This window comes from Diorhabda sublineata, chromosome 4 (assembly GCF_026230105.1).
Source record: "Diorhabda sublineata isolate icDioSubl1.1 chromosome 4, icDioSubl1.1, whole genome shotgun sequence".
In the NCBI taxonomy this organism is placed as follows: domain Eukaryota; kingdom Metazoa; phylum Arthropoda; class Insecta; order Coleoptera; family Chrysomelidae; genus Diorhabda; species Diorhabda sublineata.
In genome coordinates, this window is record NC_079477.1 from 16,233,467 (window position 1) to 16,257,952 (window position 24,486).

Below are 24,486 nucleotides of genomic sequence, written 5' to 3' on the forward strand. Positions count from 1 at the left end.
ATCTAGCAAACTTATGTCTGACATCTGTCATTGTTATACATCTATGACAGATGTCATTCAATTGTCACTTCATTAATCTCAGTTGATCGGTTTATTGAGGTGTAAAAAATCTATGGTTCTTAATTGATTGTGAATATACATATATATATTATTGGATAGTGTTTTTAGTTATTAATAATTGTTTTTCTGTATATGCATTGAAAATATCTAAATCCCCAAAAATGGGGGATTCATTGGAAGCAACTGAAACCAGCCACGAAACTCAGAATGTGGCTTTGGTAGATTTCACTGCTTTTACGAATTTCATTTTGAAAGCAGCAACAGTTCTCTTGCCGGAAGATGACGGTCAAGCTGAACCGGCTAATTTGGTAGCAGCTTTAGATGATAAGACAAACCAAGAATGTATTAGAAAATTTATCAGTGATAGCCAGATTTCAACTTTATACATACAAAGAAACTCTTCCAAAGGTAAACATGACTCACCTATTTGCATAATCGGTAATACTTATTAACATATTATTCCCACCATGCACATAAAAGCTTGTCAGTATAAACTGATGTTTATCAGTTATTATATTATTTGTAGTTTTTCAAAAATTCCGGGCTCTCAGATGAAGGTCATGATCAATATAATTGCTGCTATTGATTTAAAAATAAATACTTATGTCAGAAGAATACTAAGAATCTAATGTCTTATAAAGATATATGTAATTCTTCTTAATAATTCACTAGATCACAAAATATTGGCTACATAAAAAAATTACTACTTTTTAACTCTTTTTTGTGGGATTATACAATTATTTCATATTTTTTTTGTCAAATATGACCTTTTAAATATAATTCTGATTTGGTTAGAAGGGAGCACATGTTTATTGGAAATGTCAATCTAAAGTTTAATTATAATGAAAACCCTTATCATAAATTAATTATATTTCATTATCAATAAAGTTGATGAATTTGTAATTGAAAAATTCTAATATTTATTAAGTGAAAAGTTTGCCAATAAATGATTACAATTATTATAAATGTATCAAAATTATTATAATTTATATAAAATGTATTTTTTCTATCTCATGGCACATTTGTGAGAATTTTTAGCCTCAGAGAAAAATTAGCACTTTGGTGTGCCATTAGTTTAACACACATTTTCTTATGGTCTTGATGGATATCTAGTTATGCATCAAATTTCAAATAATCTATTCTTTGATATTAAAATTTTAGATGATGATAGTGTGCAACCGCCAGAAGGCGAAGAAGAAAAAGAACCAGTGACATATTATGTCAGTAATGAAGTACATTATTCAAACTCTAAAATGTCCAGTCTAGTTTGTATTAAAAGAGGCCCAGTGATAGAAGCAGACAAAAGTATTAGAGCACAAGTTAGGCTCATGAATTTTAGTGAGGGATCTCCTTATGAGATATTACATGATTATGTAAGCAGGACAGTGGCACCTTTCTTCAAATCATATGTTAAAGAATCTGGAAGAGCGGATCGGTAAGTGACATAATGTCTAAAAAATAACTATCAAGCTATCTTCAATTAAATTTTTCTATCTTATTTTATCTCATCGAATTTACTTTAGGATATTTGGAATAAAGACACAATTAAATTCATTTACTTATTCTTCCTTAGTTAACCATTCATTATTTTGTGGAATTACACTGGTTCTTCCATTTCAATTATACATCTGGTTTTAATAAATTTTCAACTCTTTAATTTCTATATCTCTATTTCATATAAGCGATGGAGACAAGATGGCTCCAGCAGTAGAAAAAACAATTGCTGAACTAGAAATGGGTTTACTACATTTACAACAAAATATTGATATTCCTGAAATAACATTACAAGTGCACCCTTATGTGGCAAGTCTGATCAAGCAATGTGCTGATGAGGGTAGAAAACCCAAAGTTGCCGACTTTAGTGACAAAGTAGATGATTCCAACTTTTTAAATCAATTGCAACACGGAGTTAATAGATGGATAAAGGAAATACAAAAGGTAGGTTTGAATAATATAGTAAGTTATTACTATTGAAATATAGTCCCATACTTTTTATTAGACTTTAAAATAATATGGAGGTTCCAATTTCTTGTATATTTCTTCCAATAAAAAATTCTGTGTACAGATGCAAATTGACATAGATGGAGAGGTTTCCACTTCATAATCAGTTCTAATATAATTGTCTACAGCTTTTTCCATCATTTTGAGTAAAAACGAGGTTAGGCTGATTGGTCTGAAGGATTTGGAATGTGTCGTATTCTTCTTCCCTACTTTGGACCTTGTTCATGGCTCTAGGCTGCTTCTACTGAGGCGGATCAAGTATGGCAAGATATCCTCCTGTCCCCTTTGGAGGAGGGTTGGGAAGATTCCGTCCACTTCTGGCGACTTGAACAGTTGAGAGGTATTTAAAACCCATGTTTTTCATTCACTGCTGTATACCTGTTTTGCAATTGCTGCAGTTTCTCTCTTAATTTTTCTATATTCTGTTCTTTTGAATACTGAGGCTGGATTGCCATCTTCTGGGAAGTGAGTCTTCAGCAAGAGTTGTGCTCTGCCCTCCTCACTTTCTGTGAAGCTTTCATCCGGTTTCCTCAGTGCCATGGTTATATTGACTGACCTTCGCCAAGACTTTGTGAAGTCTTGAAGCTGCAGGTGGATCATTCCATCGGGGAGCATCGCTACTTTTTTTGCTTTTTTGTATGGGGAAACTCGATTCGTATGCATCGAGAATGGTTTTTCTTGGATTTCTACTGATTTCTGGTTTAGTGGAGTCTGTCTCCAGTCCGAACAAGAGTTGCTCACCTCTGCTGTTGGTGTCTTTGCTACCCCAAACAGTGTTGTGTGCATTTACATCGCACTCTAGGAGTATTGGCAGCTTCTTTCTCTGGCAATACTCTACTAGTCTTTGCAGTTCTGGTGATGGTACAGGCCCGTTTCCATCGAAGGAGCAGGAGACTATGACAATTTCTTGAGGTTTTTTCTCTTATTCAAGGTGTGCTCAAATCGGTACGAGGTCTTTGGTCTGAAAGACAAAAATGATTTATGTTGTTTCTTACCAAGATACATGATCTCGGTATACTACCACTACTTGTGTCATATATTACCTTGGTGTTTTTAAAGGTTAGTACCTTGACATGTTCCTTCTAGACTCAAGGCTATTGGATTAGGACTACGGTAAGGTTTTCTTTAGTCAACGCCCGAGCGATGATTGCAAATGCCCCTTTTGCATGGTGAGCGTTCACTTGGGCTATTTCGATGTCCGCCATCAAACCTTCGCATCTTCAGTGTGTTCCTTGGATGTACTGGGAATACCTTTGTTCTCCTCCTTTAGGATTGTTTGTCTATACCTACCCTAATGAGCTGACCATTACTTTCGTCCTTCCGATTTAGGACTTTCCATTATGAGGTGTAAACCTCATTCCGTTTTTCTATTAGCTGTAGAACGCCTCTTTTCTTCCACTTCTTTACTCTTAGAGAAGAACAAAGTGGTGGTGTGTGCTTTCGGGATATCTTCTCCCGCACACGTAGTTGACTCGGCCCCCATTCAGCCTGCGAGTTGAGGAACCTTCAACCATAACCACTCAGCCATGTTTCGCCAGAATTAGTCCCGGCCGAAAGTGGATGCTCGTAAATTGGATCTTATGCTCCCATTCAGAGAATATCTCATCCTCTAGTGCCTCCTCCACTGAAGTTTGCTTGTCCGCGCTGAGAACAGTCTCGGGGAACGCCCTCGGCAGATTGGCAACTCTCACGAGCTTGACGGTAGTCGCGTAAGTGCCCCTCTTAGAGTTTGAGGGAGTGTCTTTGTCCGCTTCTTCTCTTTTCTTTTTTCCAGGATTTTCGGTTAAGGTAGTCTCAACCCATTTCCTCTTTGAAGCTGAGAGGGTAGTGTTTTTGTTTCACTACCCTTGGATCTATGCTCCAATACTTTGGCTCTGGCTTCTTCTGGTGCAAGCCCATTGTTAAAGTAGCGCAGATACCATCGGCAACCCGCCCGGCTGAGTCCACGCCTCAGGGGGTAATCACTGCCTCCTGGTTGTCCAGGTTCCAGCAAGTTCTTCTCCCTATTTCCCTTTCTCGTAAGGTATTCTTATTTGAGAGGTGGAGGGTTTCTCTATTTTTGGGGTTTGTTCTCGTTTTTCTCTTTTATTTTTTACTCTCTCCATAGCTGTTCCCAGGAATAGCTAGGGAACGGTTGGTCCATTCCAGCAGAGCCTCGCATGTCGGAGTAAGATCGACCCGGTGCCCCAGGGGAATCATTTGAGACAGCAATCACCCTGCTGTCATTCATCCGTCGCCTGATGTCTTCCAACTTGGATTCGGGGAATGTTTATCGACCTCCCGGTCTAGATCAGCTATATTTAGTTTTAACCAGGCTACTCTGGGATGGTCCTCCTTCCGTTCGGTTTTTAACCCGATTGGAGAGATTTCTAGAACCCCACGACCCCATTTCTTTGGATAAAGGACTTTATCCACCCATCCCCAGACGATTATTCTTGAACTGATTTGGCCCGGGATTCGCGAATTTACACTTAAAACCACGTCTATTTTTCCAAGAAATCCCTTTCTACTTGACTCAGAAATCCTTTGCATTAACTATTATCCCTCATGAGTCGTTAGAATATAAAGCAGGTCAAACGTATTTTCAGCAATACAATTTTTTTAATTTAAAATGAATGGTAGATTTAGGAATGCTATATTTTTGTGCATTTGGTCTAACAGCCACATCTGTTTCTTGTAACTTTTGTGAAGCTTGTTCTGAACTTTAGGCATTATTAACAACCATTTTTAATAACTGCCAAAAAAAGAACATACATAAATTAGTAATCGGACTCAATAACTGAGAATCTCGCTTTTTGTGTACAATTATTAGACATCATTATAAATGTCAGTTCATTGATGTCAGCTTCATTCATTAACTTATCTTTAATATAAACTAAAGTAACGTCCTGTTTTTGAGCACAATTTAAGATAATCATAAACTTTTAATTTATATCTTTTCAATTAAAATTGTAACTGCTAGTCACCAATGTGAGCACACCATCAAAATACCCATTAATCTCGATAGTGATTAATGAATAATTATCTCTGGTTATCATAGGTGGGCATTCTTCAAGTAAGTGTTTGACAGTATTAGGTAGACAAAACAAAGACCATTTTCAACAGTCGAAGATATTTAAGTTTCAACTCACCAATAGTGAACCAGATTTAGAGACATGAGTTTTTCATAGAGATTATGTATGTCTTGAACTAGTAGGATAAATATATTTTTGACAGACTGAATAGAGGTCAAGTCAATATAGGAAGATATGTGAGTGAGATAACATAATGTCAGTCTGAATACTGCTGGAAGGGGGATCCATAAGTACTAGCTGTGTTCTGAAGATGAGGAAATTTCTATAATATTATTTAACCAAAATCTAATCCATTTCAACAATTAATTACAAATTTTAATATAAAACGGTGATGTCATCATTATTTAAAAATTATACTAATTTTTGTTTTAGGTAACAAAACTCGACAGAGATCCGTCATCAGGCACAGCTCTTCAAGAAATAAGCTTCTGGTTAAATTTAGAAAGAGCTCTTCATCGCATCCAAGAAAAACGAGAAAGTATGGAAGTCGCTCTTACATTAGACATTTTGAAACATGGTAAAAGATTTCATGCTACAGTATCATTTGATACTGATACTGGTCTAAAACAAGCAATAGGTAAGTTCAATTGAAACGAATTAATAAATAAAAATTCAAGTTTTAAATCTATCGATGGACCAAAACCTTGAGTAATCTATTTGTTAGACTAAACTTTTTTGTGTGATTTAAGTAAAAAAATTCTAATAAATAAATTTATTTCAGCAACGGTGAATGACTATAATCCTTTGATGAAAGACTTTCCCATTAATGATTTATTAGCAGCTACAGAGTTAGAAAGAATTCGAGCTGCTGTACAACTAATTTTTGCCCACCTTAGAAAAGTGAGATCAACCAAGTATCCAATCCAAAGATGTTTGAGACTAGTTGAAGCCATTTCCAGAGATCTAGGAGCTCAGCTGCTGAAGGTTTTGGGAACCAGGAGATTAATGCACATTCCTTCTGATGAATTTGAAAAAGTTATGACACAGTGCTTTGAAGTGTTTTCAATTTGGGAAGATGAATATGAAAAGTTGCAAGCTTTATTGAGGTGAGAAAAAAATTTTATATATATCGTGCTTCACACAGGCAATTTAGACCAATAGCATGGTAAAAATTTTCTATTCTTTTTTATTCCAGCTCTGAGCTCATCCCTCCTTCTACCTTCGCATACCATCTCTTTTTGGGTATTCCTTTTTTTTTTCGTGTTCCTGCAATAGTCAGTGAATAATCAATTACTTTCATGGCTATTTGTGCTCTTTCTGTAATAAGTGAGTTTTAGAAAATATTTACTAAAGCGATATATGACAATATTTTTTTGTCGATTCTGAAAGATAATACATATTAAGTTAGAAATTCTGGAGCTATTGGTAATTTTCATGCTGAACACTCTGTCTACACTTTACACCAACACTCAAAATTGCACTGTCCGATGACAAAAAGTGGTTAATCAAATACGTGTCAAACATTATAATTGCAGGGCTTTTAGTGAGGTTCCTAAATTTCCCTATTTTGCAAATTGGTCCCTTAGTCCCTTTTTTTAAAATTTGCATCAAATATTGTATGATTTTATATGTTTACCACATTGCCGCATACTTTTAATTTGACGATAGTGTGAGGTGATATTAATTATAAGTTGTATGATTGGACTGGTTACAATAGTATACTTCTTACTAACACTGAAGCAGAAGTAAAAAACCACCATCATAGAAACCTGGGACTTGCTACTGCCCTCCAGTAAATGATATTCAAAATTATATAAAAACTTTATGAATATATTGACTATTAACAGTAGTTACTTTATTTCGATGGGACACTTTCACTGTTTATTCTCCCTTTTTCATGAAAAACCTTACTCAATGAAAAACAGGCCAAATATTTTTGTGTTTGAATAAAATATTTTGAAATATTTATCATATTTATTTAAAATTATCCTGTTAAATGAATCAAGGTATGCATATCTGAATTTTAATACCTTTATTTAAAAAAAAAGAAAAACTTTGATCAGATAAGAGGTTGAATAATCTACATAAAATATGGAAATCTTAAATTCTACAAAATAATTTTAATAGATTTTATAAATATTGTATTGCCATCAATTAACTGTAAATATAAAATGCTATATTTTAACTGCTTGATTTCAGGTATTATATATAATATATATAAAAAAATATTCATATATTATTGATATTTATAAGTGAAATGATTTTTGTTATTTTTCCCTAAAGTCCCTTTTTTTTAAACGTTGTGTGTTGAAAGCCCTGTAATTATGAGTGTATGTGAAGTGGTGTTCAGTACTTACAGATTTTGGCCTGCCCAGTTCTTTCTTGATTTCCCCTTTTATTTTTCACTTGTTTTTCTTTGTCCTTACTTTTCTGCTTGATATGTTATAACTGACACTGCTGCCACATTATATATTTTCATTTTCACATCCATATCTATATATTTCTCTCCCAATATTGTTTTATTTAGTGTATAGTAAATTTTTGTTCATATTCATATATTCTTATATTTTATTTCTTTATTGTATCGATAATTTTATTATATTTATTATGATGAATTTGGTCTATTTCTGAGAATTATTAACTTTTGATTTTTTTAGTATTAACTATTACTACCACTTTATCAATGTATAACATTCACAGGTTTCATATTACCATATCCAATTGTTTTACTTGTTGAGTTGAGAGAATGTTCTTGATTATCTTATCCATGATAAGTATAAACAGAAGTGTGCTTCAACTGTCCTCTTACACTCTTCTGCTATTTGCCATGCAATTTGTACTTTTGTCCTGTTTTAAATCTGTATTAGACCTCTAGATATTTTCATTTCCTCTAGCATTCTCCACATTGATTTTCTAACAGTTATTTCAATTGTTGCTTTCAAATCAATGAATTCTAGAAAAAAATGTTTTCCATTTCTCTATTATTCTTTCTATTAAGCTCCTCATTATGTATCTATTATCTTTTCCCAGTCTAAAAGCTGCTTGCTCGTTAGTTCTAAGCAATGTCTCAGACCTTTTTCCCAAAATTTGGGTATATAATTTGTATCAAATACAATACCCTATAATTTTTGCATCGAGTTTGTTTCCTTTTTTTATACATTCATAATTATAATTATATAATTATTCATTATTAAATCTCAATTCCATGTTTACTGTGTTTTTTTATCTATTTCTTGGGTGATATTTCAATTTTCATGTGATAATAAGAAAAAATAGTTCATATCTTATTAATATATTTTCAGAGATATAATGAAAAAGAAACGCGACGAACATATGAAAATGGTGTGGCGTATATCACCTCAGCATAAGAAGTTACAGAGTAGGATGGACCAAATGCGTAAATTTCGTAAACAACATGAACAGTTGCGCACAGTTATTGTCCGCGTTCTGAGGCCCAGCATTAAAGAAACTGTTGTGCCTATGGAGGGCGGAGATATTGAAACGCCCGAACCTACATTTTCTCTAGATGCTGCTGATGCAAACGCTATAGAGGTAGGTTCTTCAACTTTTAATATGTTATAGTTAGGTCAATTTTTCTAAACAGATATTCTTAAAACAGAACTTATAATCATTTTGGAAAAACTACTTCATCAGTTTTAATTACAAAATCTGTATTATATTTTTCTAAAACTGTGGTGGGAGGTAGCCAAAACTGATGTATGTATAAGTTATGCATTTTTTAATTGAAATTGTTGAACCTTTTGTGATATGCATATTAAATACACTGTCTACCACCACTACACCAATACTTACGATTATATAGTTTTACATTATCTGTTATCAATAATAATCAGATTATATAGTTTTACATTATCTGTTATCAATAATAATCAAGTTATCGTCTACAGGGACTGAGTTGTAATTTATAACTACTACTGCTAAGTAGTTTACCTTCAGTAACATACTGTTCACTACTGCTACACCAGTAACATACTGACAATTATATATTTACACTATCCATAGAGGGTTAAGTTAGGTTAGGTCAGAGTAATGTGAGTATTGGAATAGTAGTCATAAACAGTGTCCTCAGTATTTTTAGTTGACAGCCAAAAAGGACAATATAAACATCTCAAAAAAATCAGTAACTGTAATTTGAAGCATGTATCTACATTAGTAAGTAGTTTAGTTGAATAATTAATCTATATATTACGTTATTAAGATGTCCTTGCAAATTATGTCTGACAGTCATTTGCTGAGGGGATACTGAAAAGTATAACAAAAAAAAACGAAGTACAATTCAGTCGGGGATTTCCTGTATAGCATTAAAGGAAAGGGTTGCCAACTAGAGAGATTTAATTGCCTAGTATCTGAAGACCATCCTATTCCCCCAATTACGTTACGCTTCTTTGAATGAAAAAAAAAAATTTAATTTATACATTCTTAATCCATAAATAGTAGTTTAAAATTCGGATTTTAATATGTTATTTAAATAATATAAAGCGTGATATATAATGAAACTTCATTTTGATAGGAGGTCAATCTAGCATACGAAAATGTGAAAGAAGTGGACTGCTTAGACATATCCAAAGAAGGACAAGATGCTTGGGATGCAGCTGTTCAAAGGTAGGTTTTGAATTTTATTATGCGAATTCCAAAAAAAATCATAGATTCTATTTAAAATTGTGATAATTATTTAGCTAAAAAATGATTTGGTAGGTATACGAGGATGTATTGATATCTAGTTAGCCTAGACCATTTCCATGCATAAACAAAATATTGCGATACCATAGCAACGAACAATAACTTATTAGAAGTGTCAGTGTAAAGCTTGACGTCAAAAAAGTAAACCAGAAACCAAGCAACAATTGATGGAATGGCGACACTCTGGTTCTCCAAGACCTAAGAAGTTTCGTGTCCAAAAATCTGCTGGAAAGTTCTTGCTTTAGTTTTTTGGGATTGCCATCGAGTAACATGATTGATTTTTAGATAAGGATAGAACAATAACTATTCTGCCATATTTTGACATTCAAATTTTGTTTGGTTCTATACTAGGCTAATAATTTTTCAATATATCCTCGTACCAATTGTTGACAAGTGTAACCAAATTCCTATTGTTAATTGTTATACATTATAGAGCATTTATATTTTAAATATTTGACAGTTTTTTCCTATCTATTGATTTGTTCTTGACAACTTCATTGGTTAGCTTCAATTTAATTTGATGGATTATTGTGTTGATATCATTCTTGAAGGCAATATTTCCTCGATTGCAAAATTAACTTTCTTTTTGTAATGAGAGTAAAATCTTTCTGTACAAAATTTCAAATTGATGATTGTATTTTACAAATTTTTAGCGAAAACAAGTCAAAAATCAAAAATGTTTTCTAAAGCTTGCATTATCACCTTTTCAATTAAACGGGCTTTGGGCACATCGTACATAGAAATAATTTTTTTGCTTTATATATTTGATCATTTTATTCACTATCATGTGATTAGTTTTGCTATTCCTTTTTGGAGAATTTGTATCTAATTTTGTGAATGATATATTTAACTGTAAAATATATTTCTAGATACGAAGAACGTATCGACAGAGTTGAAACTAGAATCACGGCACATTTGCGTGACCAATTGGGTACTGCTAAAAATGCCAACGAGATGTTCAGGATTTTCTCTCGTTTTAATGCTCTCTTTGTTAGACCACATATTAGAGGAGCTATTCGAGAGTATCAAACTCATCTTATACAAAGAGTGAAGGATGACATTGAAGCTCTTCATGAGAAGTTCAAGGTATTATTTAATGTTAACTTTAGGTGATTGAAACTACCTCTATTGCTTTAAATTTCTGTGAAAATAACGTACTTTTGTTGCTACTACATATATAATTTTGATATAGGTTCAATATCCACAAAGCAACAGCGCAAAAATAAGTAAAGTGAGAGATTTACCTCCTGTTGCTGGTTCTATCATTTGGGCTAAACAAATAGATCATCAACTAACAACATATTTAAAACGCGTGGAGGACGTTTTAGGTGAGTTAATAAAATTTAATTCAACTTTACATAATTAAATTCGCAGTCAAATTGATTGTCTGTAATAATAGTATATATTAAGTTAGAAACCCATTATATATACACATCTATACTGTATGATCGATTTGGAGGGAAAAGCGGAACACATCAAGTTCATGAAAAATAATAATTATATCAAGAAATTTGAACTACACCTACCCCTGAGCTTTGTATGATTATGGTTAACATTTTAAATCAAATTCTTGCGCTACCACTGGTTCTAAGGTACATACATATATTAAAATGTTACCAATAACAATGTTACAGGATGGTTTTAATTATAAAATAAAAAAATGTACTTTTACTTCCTAACTAATTGAAAAAACATTCAAAATACTGCAACAAAGTTGTTTTATAGATTAGAGTTATTTTTTGTCCCCTGTAACTTATCTTTTGCTTATGCAGTTATCGAATATTCTGGAGTTGTTCTGACTGATTATTCAAATCTTAGAAAAACTTCAAAATTATAAGGATAAAGCTATTTGTGTTGATAAATAAATTGAATGGTATATTACAAATTGTGGTCAAGTGTGTGATTTTTAAGAAAAAGCAAGAATGGCAATCAAGAAATTAAGTGAATTGTTGGATATAGGGAAATGGCTACTGCATTGATAGCAGCTACATTCAATGTGTAGAATGTCATCATCATGTAAGATTTATCAGACGACGCTCTCAAAATGTTACACACAATTGGAAAGCGGAGGGGACATGTTCAGAAAACGATTCCAGAAGGAATAATGGTAGAAATTTTTTCCCCAATTCATACCATGAAGAACTGGAGTCGATCAGCGGCTCACGAGTCTTTAGGTCTAACACCTGTAAAGATTCTGTTTGGTAGTGATGAGACTACTATGTGACTAGGTGTTTGGTTGCAAGCTTAATTTGGTGTCAATGAATAAATTAAAACCTCCCTGTGTGGTACAATACATTTCATAAGTCATCCTAAAAAGTATAATTTCATTTTTTTTGCTTAAACATTTATGTTAGTATTTTTGTTTTTATTTCAGGAAAAGGTTGGGAAAACCACATAGAGGGTCAAAAATTAAAAGCAGACGGCGATAGCTTCCGTCTTAAATTAAACACACAAGAAATATTTGACGATTGGGCTCGTAATGTGCAACAGCGAAATCTAGGAGTTTCTGGAAGAATCTTCACTATTGAAGCTGTACGTTCGAGAAGTGGTAGAGGGAATGTGTTGAAATTGAAAGTAAATTTTCTACCAGAAATTATAACTTTGGCTAAAGAAGTACGAAATTTAAAATGTTTAGGATTCAGAGTACCATTGGCTATTGTTAATAAAGCTCATCAGGCAAACCAACTATACCCATTCGCTATATCACTCATTGAGAGTGTAAGGACGTATGAAATGACTTTAGAGAAGGTAAATAAATATGAAATAACCAACATGATATACAGTTGAATGTTTCTATTTTATCATTCAAATTTTTACTAGTAATAGAGATGATTTACAAATTATATATTCCAAATTTAGATTTGTTAAATATCAGATTTGATGTTGATTTGTGTATGTATTACATTTTTAAGTAAATTATCCAATTCTCATATGTACCAAAACTGATTGATTGTACTAATTGATAAAGAAGTGAGTCTTTAACAATTCATTGAATTTTGCACATATTTCAAGTATTGATGATAAAATATTGTATACTATTTCTAAACATAAGTCATTTGTAAATTTTAAAATTTATTAATAGCTAACCAATAGGACTAATCCAGCGTGTGGTGTTAAGGTAGATGTGCTGTAGATGATCTGGCATGTAACCAGTATACCTTGCATGTTTAATGGACGACATTTTTGTCACATCTAAAAATATGTTCCTAACTATAAAAATATTCCTCTCTCAATTATTTAGAAACAAAAATCTTGAAATCGTTCATTTTTTTTTCAAAAATTCCTTTTCTGCTTTATTGAGCTTATGAAATAGCATGTTTTTCCTACTTTTATTTTAAAATCTTTGTAGTTTTATATATAAATAAGTCAATGTGCTTGGTATTTATTATGAATTGAAGTGTATCTCAAAAACATGCTAAACTTTGTGATTTGTACAGCTTATCCCTTCAACTAAAGTTAAAATTTAATAGTAATTACATTTCCACGTGACAAACAACATAAACATTACATCTCCTTTGATTTGCAATTGAAGCGGTTTGTTGAACAATCATTTGTTCAACCACAAGAACTATCTTTTAAAAATACCACTTACTTGGCTTTTTCAACAGAAAATGTGTAAAAAATAAACAAGTTTTACTTATAATACACAACATAAAGAAGCATATTATTCAATATAAAATTTTTATTATTTTACCATTCTTATTACCAAAATTAGATTATTGTAAAATTAGTTTTGAGACTTGAAGGTTGTGTCTATTAGTTTTTTGAATGATGTTTGCACTTCAATAAAGAACTGAAACTATTCTATTATTAACTGTTTAATAAAAGATATGTATTCAAATTAGTCGCCGAGTTCAGTGAAACTGGGCCTTTGCGAACAATAAAAAAGAAATATTTGCCTTATATTAGACAAAGCGGGACATATTTAAGTTCAAAACAACTTTACTTGTCGTGTCAACAGTCAACAAGCAAAGGTCATTATAAAAATTAGTTTTGAAACTCAAATTGTTGCAGCTGATAATATTATTTTGCAAGAAAATGTTCACTTCCAATCAGATGGAGCTCCACCACATTACTTTCTTCCAGTAAGATAACTGAAAATTGATAGATTTCCTGGCAGATTGATTGGTTAAAGAGGAGCAATAGAAAGACCTTCAAGATCGCCCGACTTAGCGCCTTTAGTTTTTTTTATATGGAAGAATCTAAAATTGATTGTTTTAAACAAAACAAACTTTATAAATCACAACCTCGATTGTTGAAAGATTTAAAGAAAAGAATAATAGCTGCGTGTAGAGAGCTTCAGAAAAGGGTTTTTGGAAATGTTAGAGAGTAGTTTGAGAGCAAACTTTATCATTGTTCAGAAACATTTCAAAAATTTAATAAGTTTCTTTTATATTTTGTTAATTGATACTTAGAATGTTTGTATGGTTTTACTTGATTATTGCAAAAGTATTAAAAAGAGAGATTAAGAATTTGCTATTTTTGAAATGGTAGTTAAACGAGCTTCAAGCTTCCATTCTATTTGAGATTTTAGCTTGTGACCGTACCCGTTAAAGGGTTGAAATTTAATTGAAACGCATCTTACGAACTGTTCCTCTTAACAATAAGTATAACATGGCTCTTTAGTTACAGCCTTTATTATTGTTTCATACATATATATATATATATATATATATATATATATATATATATATATATATATATATATATATATATATATATTCTATGTTGTTTTTCATAGGTTTTTTGCTACACTCGGATTGATACCATTATTTTTTCTTCAATCTCCGTTTGTTTTCTTCCTTTATTATTTGTCATTACGCCCAGGTATTTAAATTTGTCTACTAGAGTTTTTTCTCGTAGTTTGATTTCTCATTTTCAATAGTGTATTTTTAAAGTAAACATTAATAATAATAAACAAAATGTTGAACAAAAAATGTAGCAAACATATAGCATCTTAATTGTATATATCCCACCTCTTATACATGTACATGTATGTACCCTTGCAGTATATTGCTTGTTCTATCAATGTATTGATTTATATTTAAAAATTGGAAAATATAGAGATTTGTAAATTTTTAGATTGAAGATAAGGCTAGTATAATTCCTCTTGTTGCTGGAATGCGTAAAGAAGTACAACAAGTAATTGCAGAAGGAATCCAATTGGTTTGGGAAAGCTACAAACTAGATCCCTATGTTCAACGATTCTCAGGTAATCAATTGATACGTTCAAAATTTTTTGTGATACAATTCCACTTATAAATTATTCATTTCTTAATTACAAAAAATATACGTTTCAGATTTGGTCGTCAGTTTTCAAGAGAGGGTAGAAGAATTAGTTTTTGTTGGTGAACAACTGGAAGTTGATGTACGGTCATTAGAAACTTGTCCATATTCTGCTAACACATTTGCAGATATTTTATCCAAGATTCAGCATGCTGTTGATGATTTGTCTTTAAAACAGTATTCGAACTTACATATATGGGTCTCTAGACTTGATGAAGAGGTAATTTATAATGTACCATAGTAAGAAAACTAGTAAATAATTTCAAGAATTTTTTTTGTTCTATTCCATAATCAGTTAATATTAATATTTGATAAAAAATATAAGTTTTATGTGTATAGTTTTGTGAAAAAGTGTTATTTCTTAGCAGAGTTGTTATTGTATATATATATATATATATATATATATATATATATATATATATATATATATATATATATATATAGTTGTAACCACAATTTCAAAAAAATTAGAAATATGTGATGGGTATTGTTTCACTTTTCAATTATCTTCAATAAACTACTCATTGATATGAATAGAATACAGATAATAAAAAATATCCAAACTGATTGATAAACTGTGGTAATCCATTGATAGATTAGCCACTCAGATCTAAAAATTTTAGAGTTTTTCTTCTAGGGACGAATCTTACAAAAATTTTCCAAAACCTGTACAAGGATCAGAAATGAATTCTGTCTAAGAATTCGATAGTCATGTGCAGAAATTAGTGTTTAACTACTGAGAAATGTAATTGAAAAATATTTATTTAATTTTCTTATTAGTTCTTTTGTTTGTCCAAATTTAAATAGAATTCTTTTGTTTTTTATTATTTGTTGATATTAATTTAACTATTTTTTCTTCCGCTGGTAGTTTATCTATGACAAATATAATAAACCAACATTTGCGACAAACCGGTTTTAAAATGTAAATATTTTCTCTTCAAGTTTCATTTCTGCATTGTCAGTGGTTGGTTCTTACTTATATACCCTTTGATTCTAGGTTGAAAAAAATTTATCAAGACGACTTCAAGCCGGCATTGAAGCCTGGACAGACGCTTTAAGTGGACAAAAGAAAGAAATTGATCATAGTATGGACACAGATGCTCCAGCTCAACCTACGCACAAACCAGGTGGGGACCCTCAAATCCAAACTATGGTTCATGAAGTACGAATCACAAATCAAACCATGTATTTGTATCCAAGTATCGAGGAAGCCCGATTTTTAATAATGCAACAATTATTTGCATGGCAAGCTATTGTTACATCTCAGCAAAGATTGCAAAGTAGTAGATATCAAGTTGGTGTTGATAAACCAGTTACTGAAACATATAGGAACATTTTGACTAAGTTGCCAGGTGGAGCGCATCCACTAAATAATGCATATAGTGCAATAGCTTCCAAAATTAAAGAAGTAAGTATGAAGTTGATGGTTATTAATTTGGGTAGAAAATCAATTACACTGCACTAAATATCTCATACCTCACAATTTTTTCCAGAAACTCTAATTGACATATAAATAATAAATAAAACTATTTTTATTGTAATTAAAGAAACAATTCAAAATTTTTTAGTTTAACTATATATATACATAATTTTCTTATTAAAATTTATTTAATTATTCAATTCAATCAACACATCAAATTCAATTAATGTGATTAAGCTTTCATACCATATAGTTTTGCGATATTTATTTTCACCAGACATTTAATTGTTACCATTGTTTGAAATCACCCTTACATTTTAAATAAAATTAGCTCTCATTACCATAAGATCTACTAATGTTTCTGGTTAGGTTAGCTTGCTATATGGAATCTGATAGGTCACTTAAAAATTCTAAAATCAACAAAGCTGGAAAGTGGTAATAAAGGAATGAACCAAATGCATAACTGATAGACGCAGACATCTCGTTTGAAGTGGTAATCCATGATTACCAAACTTGTGCCAATAAACATCTTCGTTAGCGCAAAGGGCTGGATTCGCCATTTTTGGGCCATACCACTAAAAAAATCACTCACTATTTGTCAGGTAGAGCTGCTAACCATAAATATTTGAATAGAAACTTGGCTAGAAAGCAATTTACATTCTTTCCTAGCCCTTGAAGGCTATTGAGTGCATGTTTAAGATAGAATGGGAATGTAAACAAAGCCTAAAAGCAAAAACAAATTAACATGTCACATCAACAATGAGTTGAATGAATGGTTAAAGCATCAGATAAACTCTTACTGGAGACAATCCGAAAGATTCATAATTTATATCATCTAAGAAGTCTAAGAAACTTTTCAAGATGTCCAGCAACAACATTAAATTGGTGGTCGGTCATCTGAAAGTCTAGCCACTTCAGAAAAAGGATTAGGTACTTCAAAGGAGTAGTGCTAACACCTTAGGAAGTGGGACAAACAACCTCCAAAAAATAGTCTTCTTTAGGAGGAATTTTCGTATTTTGGGGGCAGAAAGAGGAGATATGGAATTGCAAAGAAAATATCTTTTTAGGTATAGGTGCAGAGCGGCTGGATAGCCAAAATGAATCCTCGAAAAATCTACAAGCTACATGTTGAATTGCACCTTTAATTAAAGAACTGTGATGGTGTTGTTCTGTTTTTCATCTGTGTCTGAGTCTGAAGACCGCCATTTTGATAAACTTTGAAACACTTTTAACTATTATTCGACATTAAATTACTTCAAGTAGTATAGACAATGTAGATGAAGACACTATATTACATTTAAATTAATTTCACATATTTTCCTCATCAAACTGATATGTCCTTACACAGACAACCAATGTAATTGCTCACTTTTAGTGTCTATTTCAAAACATTATTCTATTAATATGTCAAAGCTACATAGGGCATGGCTTATTTTAAAATTAAGAGCTCTTTAAAAAATCTAATATTTTTGTAGGTTCAAAACTATGTCAATGAATGGCTAACTTATCAATCACTCTGGGACTTACAAGCTGACAATCTTTATGGTAAATTGGGAGAAGATATTAGCAAATGGATGGAATGCCTAAATGATATTAAGTAAGTAACTTCTCAACATGTATGGTAATAAAACAATACTTGTATAATCAACTACTTTTTTTCTAGAAAAACTCGTACTACTTTCGACACATCAGATACACGTCGTGAATTTGGACCAATTATCATTGATTTTGCGAAAGTGCAAAGCAAAGTCTCGCTTAAGTATGACTCTTGGCACAAAGACACATTGGGTAAATTTGGAAGTCTACTCAGTAACGAAATGACAACTTTCCATGCCAACGTTTCAAAATCACGATCCGAGCTGGAGTTACAAAGCATAGAAGCAGCAAGTACTTCAGATGCTGTCAGTTTTATAACTTACGTTCAACAGTTAAAACGAAATATGAAAGCCTGGGAAAAGCAGGTTGATATCTATAAAGAAGGACAGAGAATTTTAGAACGTCAGAGATTCCAGTTCCCGACCAACTGGTAAGTAATTTGGTGCTATAACAACATTATAACATGTCTAAAAATCAATTTATATTCACAAAGCTCACATTACAAAAGAAAGTATCCAAAAATGAGTTTATTGCATATACATTTAATAAAATATTGTAAACTCAATAGGAGTACTGATAACCAATTTTACAAATAGTGAGTGAAGCAAGCTTAGCAACGAAAAAGACGTACTCATCAATCCCTACATGTTTTACTAGTAATCATTTTTGATTTTGAATTGAATCGATAAAGTGATTGAAATTATAGCTTCTCTTCACTTTATATCTACAATCTAGAAATTTGTTTTTACAAAACTATTGTAGGATATACATAAACAAACACCATATTTATTGTAATTTGGAATTGTGTATTTCTCAGGTTACATGTAGAAAATTTGGAAGGCGAATGGGGCGCATTTAACGAAATCATTAAACGAAAGGATTCCAGTATTCAAACTCAAGTTGCCAGTCTTCAACAGAAAATTGTATCTGAAGATAAAGCTGTGGAAAGTCGTACTAACGATTTCCTTAATGATTGGGAGAAAAGTAAACCAGTTGAAGGCCATCTTAGACCAGATGATGCTCTATCACAACTACAACTTTTTGAAAGTAAATTTTCCAGATTGAAAGAAGAGAGAGATAATGTTGCTAAAGCTAAGGAAGCTCTTGAATTGCAAGATCCTGGTGGTATAAGTACCAGTGAGGACAGAATGCAGGTAGTGTTTGAAGAATTACAAGATTTAAGAGGTGTGTGGTCTGAATTAGCACGTATATGGCAACAAATTGATGAAACTAGAGAAAAGCCGTGGTTATCCATTCAACCAAGAAAATTGAGACAGCAGCTTGATGCACTAAGTACACAATTGAAGGAACTACCAGCCAGGTATGTACTTCATTCTTATATTTAAAGAACTTGCATGATTAGTTGCTTTTATTAATTTTAGATTGAGACAATACGCTTCATATGAATATGTAAAGAAAACCCTACAAACCTATACTAAAGTTAACATGTTGATAGTGGAGCTTAAATCTGATGCTCTTAAAGAAAGACATTGGAAACAACTTATGAAACAGTTGAGAGTAAATTGGGTTCTATCTGACCTAAATTTAGGACAAGTATGGGATGTGAATTTGCAGAAAAACGAAGCTATAGTAAAAGATATCATCTTGGTTGCACAAGGAGAAATGGCCCTAGAAGAGTTTTTGAAACAAGTGCGTGAATCTTGGCAAACATATGAACTTGACTTGATTAATTATCAGAATAAATGTAAACTCATAAGAGGATGGGATGATCTATTTAATAAAGTCAAAGAACACATCAACTCGGTAGCAGCAATGAAATTGTCCCCTTACTACAAAGTTTTTGAAGAAGAAGCACTGACCTGGGAAGAAAAGTTAAATCGAATCAATGCCCTATTTGATGTTTGGATTGATGTTCAAAGGAGATGGGTATACCTAGAAGGAATATTTTCAGGGAGTGCTGATATCAAAACTCTATTGCCTGTAGAAACATCCAGGTTCCATAGTATAAGTTCAGAATTTCTAGGACTGATGAAAAAAGTCAGCAAAAGTCCTATGGTTATGGATGTGTTGAACATTCCGGGAGTTCAAAGAGCATTAGAAAGATTAGCTGACTTGTTAGGGAAAATTCAAAAAGCGTTGGGAGAGTACTTGGAAAGAGAACGTACTTCTTTCCCTCGATTCTATTTTGTGGGTGATGAAGACTTATTGGAGATAATAGGTAACAGCAAAAATATAGCAAGACTTCAAAAACATTTCAAAAAAATGTTTGCTGGTGTTGCTTCTATCTTATTAAATGACAATAATACAATAATTACCGGTATTGCTTCAAGAGAGGGAGAAGAAGTGAATTTCAATAATCCTGTTTCTACTGTTGATCATCCAAAAATCAATGAATGGCTTACCTTGGTTGAAAAAGAAATGAGAGTTACTTTAGCTTCTAATCTAACACAGGCAGTGCAAGATATTAAACAGTTCAAAGATGGTATTGATCCAAAGACTTATATGCAGTGGGTAGATAAATACCAAGCACAAATTGTAGTACTAGCAGCTCAGATCTTATGGAGCGAGGATGTTGAAGCTGCACTTCTAAAATTGAATGGTGAACCTCAAAAAGGACCATTAGAAAAAGTTCTTCAACAAGTTGAAGGTACATTAAATGTTCTAGCTGATTCTGTTCTTCAAGAACAACCTCAGCTAAGAAGAAAAAAATTAGAACATCTGATTAATGAATTCGTACACAAAAGAACTGTTACAAGGAGATTGATTGCCAATGGAGTTTGCAGTAATAAAGCTTTTGAGTGGTTATGTGAAATGAGATTCTATTTTGATCCACGCCAGACAGAAGTTCTTAAGCAGTTAACTATACACATGGCTAATGCAAGATTTTATTATGGTTTTGAATATTTGGGAGTTCAGGATCGGCTTGTGCAGACACCTTTGACTGATAGATGCTACTTAACAATGACACAAGCTTTAGAAGCTAGATTGGGAGGTTCGCCATTTGGTAAGTTATTTTAAAAAACATTTACTTTAATCTTTCATTAGTTAAAATCACTGTAGCTCCTTTAAGTTTCTCATTCTCATTAAAAATGAAAATCTACACAAAGTGTTTACTGTTTGCTCAAATAAATTTCATGTTAATAAACAAGTTTCACATATCTTTGAGTTTTATCTCTAATAACAATAGAACGACAAAATTATCATAAAAACATAGATGGTAATATTAGATCAATAATTATTAGTGATGTGCGCTCGGTACACCATGTCTTAATATATATTTACTTATAAACGATCCAAGAAACAATACATATCAAGTGTGACTTTGGAAAATGATACTAGAACAGCTGATCAACATTTCCTGATTGTCCTTTATTATTTTTTGAAAACAATATTTTTCAGCTTTTCACTGGATACCCTTTTATCACACATGAAGGTTTCAATAATTTGGTTCTGCCTCCCTGTTGTAAAACGTCGTCTTCGGGAGTCAATATGTTGATAGTAATGTTCTTCCTAAATTTTGTTTTGGTATTCTGTCTCCACTTTTCCTCTAGTTTAAAAACCTATAAGTTGTTTTTTCGATAACTCCAGTCATTCATTAAAACACATCAAAACTATTTGGCAAACAGAACTGTTGGGATGTGATAAACAAATACGTCTTGCTCATAAGGCGTTATAGTTTTTTTTCTTTGTATTCATTATCCTTCATAAGAACAATTTTCAATTGTATTGGTTTTAACAAAGAAATAATCAGATTTTATTTTTGACCATTTAGTATAGTAATTGTTCTCAAATATTCACATAATTTCATCCATACTCAGAAGTAATAATGGATGTGAGTTTAGTATTATATATTTATTCTATAGCTGTTTAACCATCTTTTCAACACGCTTTTAAGTAATTTTGGGTTGTATAAAAGCTCATAATAAGTATCTTTTATTTTCCATCTTACATTCAGTTGAGAAATTTTGCTGTTATAAAAGGGCAGACTAGAACATTTTTCATATTTTTCATTCTTGCAAACATATATATATATATATATATATATATATATATATATATATATATATTGTTATGGTATGAATATATCCAAAATAAATTATTAAATAATAATAAGATATAAATAAAGCAATAAGTTCAGTTCTGTTATTCGGTTACTTAGAGCAGTTTATCACAATAAAAATAACATTCTTTATATATATATAATATAAAAATTTTGACAACTGCAATGATAAAATTAATAACATAGGTATGAAATAAATACAACAAAGAAATTATAGAATAATATTATTTGAATAAAGTCACAATAATTTAAAAATTTAGAAATGACAATTTAGTAACTAACTTTTAAAATAAATATCATTGGTTAAAAAAAAACAATGAAGAAAAGAATCAACAACGGGAGAAATTTTTTTGGCAAGAAAAGAAAAGAGTAAAATTATTTTAATTGAAATTTTTAAAAATTAAAATCTTGATAAAAAAGCCATCAAATATTCAAAGGATTGATAATTAATAATTGTATAAGTGTAGTAATAAGAAATTAGTGAAAACAATTCAATAAAATGAAATAAGTGAGAATACTCACAAAGGGACAATTTCCAAGATAAAGAAGTTGTGAAAAAGAACAGGAGTGGAACTACAGCGGAGTATCCGTTTATTCTGCAAGGCCGTAACAATTACCAATTAAAAAAAAAAAATAAAAATACAACATAACAAACACTTAAGGTACTGTTCTATTAAGTTTAAGTATTTCTTTTAGTATATAATATTTGAGTTCACATTTCCATATAATTTAGTTTTATGAATGTAATTACGAGTATGAATGAATGAATGAATGTTTGTAAAATAAAATAATTGTAATAGCTAGTTAAGAAATTGTATATTTTGAATATTTTATTCATTATAAAGAACAGACCCGGTCTTAAGACTATTATCATCTTATAACCATAACAATTTATCGCAATAAAATTTTTTAATTTGACCTCACAATATAATACCCTGAGAATAAAAAAAAATAAATAATAACATAATAAAATAAAGAAATTCAAATAATTAATGGCGCCCAAATTAAAATCTGATTTTATTTAAAAAAAAAAAATTTATAAAACACACACACACACACACACATATATATATATATATATATATATATATATATATATATATATATATATATATATATATATATATATATATATGTATCATAATCAGCAGTACTTGCCCTAATTACAAATTTGTAACAACTTATTCATGATTATATTATTAATCTAATTTTATCTTAGGTCCTGCTGGTACCGGTAAAACGGAATCGGTCAAAGCCCTGGGCAACCAATTGGGTCGTTTCGTTCTGGTATTCAATTGCGATGAAACTTTTGACTTCCAGGCAATGGGAAGAATATTCGTTGGTCTTTGCCAAGTAGGTGCTTGGGGTTGTTTTGATGAATTTAATCGTCTTGAAGAAAGAATGTTATCAGCTGTTTCCCAACAAATTCAAACTATACAAGAGGCACTAAAATCTCAGAAAGAAGCAGCAGCAGAAGGAACTGCAATAGGGAGTATGTAATTAACTGTTTTAAAGTACATAGACAATTTATTGTTTATTTGTTTTAGGCATAAGTGTTGAACTTGTTGGAAAACAAGTAAAGGTGTCTCCAGATATGGCTATATTTATTACCATGAATCCTGGTTATGCAGGAAGATCAAATCTTCCTGACAATTTGAAGAAATTGTTCAGATCATTAGCCATGACCACACCAGATAGGCAACTTATTGCAGAAGTTATGTTATTCTCTCAAGGTTTCAGACAAGCTGAAAAATTAGCTTGCAAGATTGTTCCATTTTTCAGGTGTGTTTTTAAATATTTTGGAAATCAAAATTTATGAAAATGATTTACAGACAAGTAACAACATTCAACGAACAAACCCTCTTCCCTTGAAGGATTCGACATTAGAATTTAAAGTTATTGAAAATATTAAATTTATTCATAATATTTATTAAATTTATTCAGCAATTGTATCGACCAAATGTTTAAATAAGTGTAAACCAATATTTGATTTTAACAATTATTCAATTATGTTTAGGTTATGTGATGAACAATTATCCAATCAGTCTCATTACGATTTTGGTCTGAGAGCATTGAAATCCGTTCTGATATCTGCTGGTAATGTTAAAAGAGATAGAATCCAGCGGATTAAAGAAGGTATGACTCAACGAGGAGAGACTGATATAGATGAAGCCAGTATAGCTGAAAACCTGCCAGAACAAGAAATTCTAATACAATCTGTTTGCGAAACCATGGTTCCCAAATTGGTAGCAGAAGATATACCGCTGTTATTTAGTTTATTGAATGATGTTTTCCCCAATGTTCAATATACCAGAGCTGAAATGCAAGGTAATTGAGACAAAATTATGATTAATAAAAATAAATAAAAAATGGTATGATAGAAACCT

At 31.4% G+C, this 24,486-nt stretch overlaps 1 protein-coding gene across 2 annotated transcripts in view; it reads left to right on the plus strand.

The window, feature by feature from the left end:
• The first annotated feature begins 48 nt into the window (after positions 1-48).
• Positions 49-24,486, plus strand: part of LOC130443595 (dynein heavy chain, cytoplasmic) — a 40,059-nt gene continuing 15,621 nt past the window's right edge. The window contains exons 1-21 of one of the 2 annotated variants that reach the window (XM_056778347.1): positions 93-468; positions 1,222-1,495; positions 1,743-1,998; positions 5,508-5,712; positions 5,857-6,181; positions 8,378-8,627; positions 9,607-9,698; positions 10,646-10,862; positions 10,969-11,104; positions 12,151-12,524; positions 12,859-12,894; positions 14,859-14,988; positions 15,077-15,282; positions 16,060-16,470; positions 17,958-18,079; positions 18,146-18,508; positions 18,896-19,399; positions 19,461-21,043; positions 23,319-23,591; positions 23,647-23,881; positions 24,117-24,427. In XM_056778347.1, the coding sequence (XP_056634325.1) occupies positions 222-468; positions 1,222-1,495; positions 1,743-1,998; positions 5,508-5,712; positions 5,857-6,181; positions 8,378-8,627; positions 9,607-9,698; positions 10,646-10,862; positions 10,969-11,104; positions 12,151-12,524; positions 12,859-12,894; positions 14,859-14,988; positions 15,077-15,282; positions 16,060-16,470; positions 17,958-18,079; positions 18,146-18,508; positions 18,896-19,399; positions 19,461-21,043; positions 23,319-23,591; positions 23,647-23,881; positions 24,117-24,427 (6,550 nt within the window). In that variant the 5' untranslated portion in view covers positions 93-221. Of the gene's footprint in view, positions 469-1,221; positions 1,496-1,742; positions 1,999-5,507; positions 5,713-5,856; positions 6,182-8,377; positions 8,628-9,606; positions 9,699-10,645; positions 10,863-10,968; positions 11,105-12,150; positions 12,525-12,858; positions 12,895-14,858; positions 14,989-15,076; positions 15,283-16,059; positions 16,471-17,957; positions 18,080-18,145; positions 18,509-18,895; positions 19,400-19,460; positions 21,044-23,318; positions 23,592-23,646; positions 23,882-24,116; positions 24,428-24,486 lie in introns of both variants that reach the window. The other variant, XM_056778345.1, reaches the window with a different exon arrangement.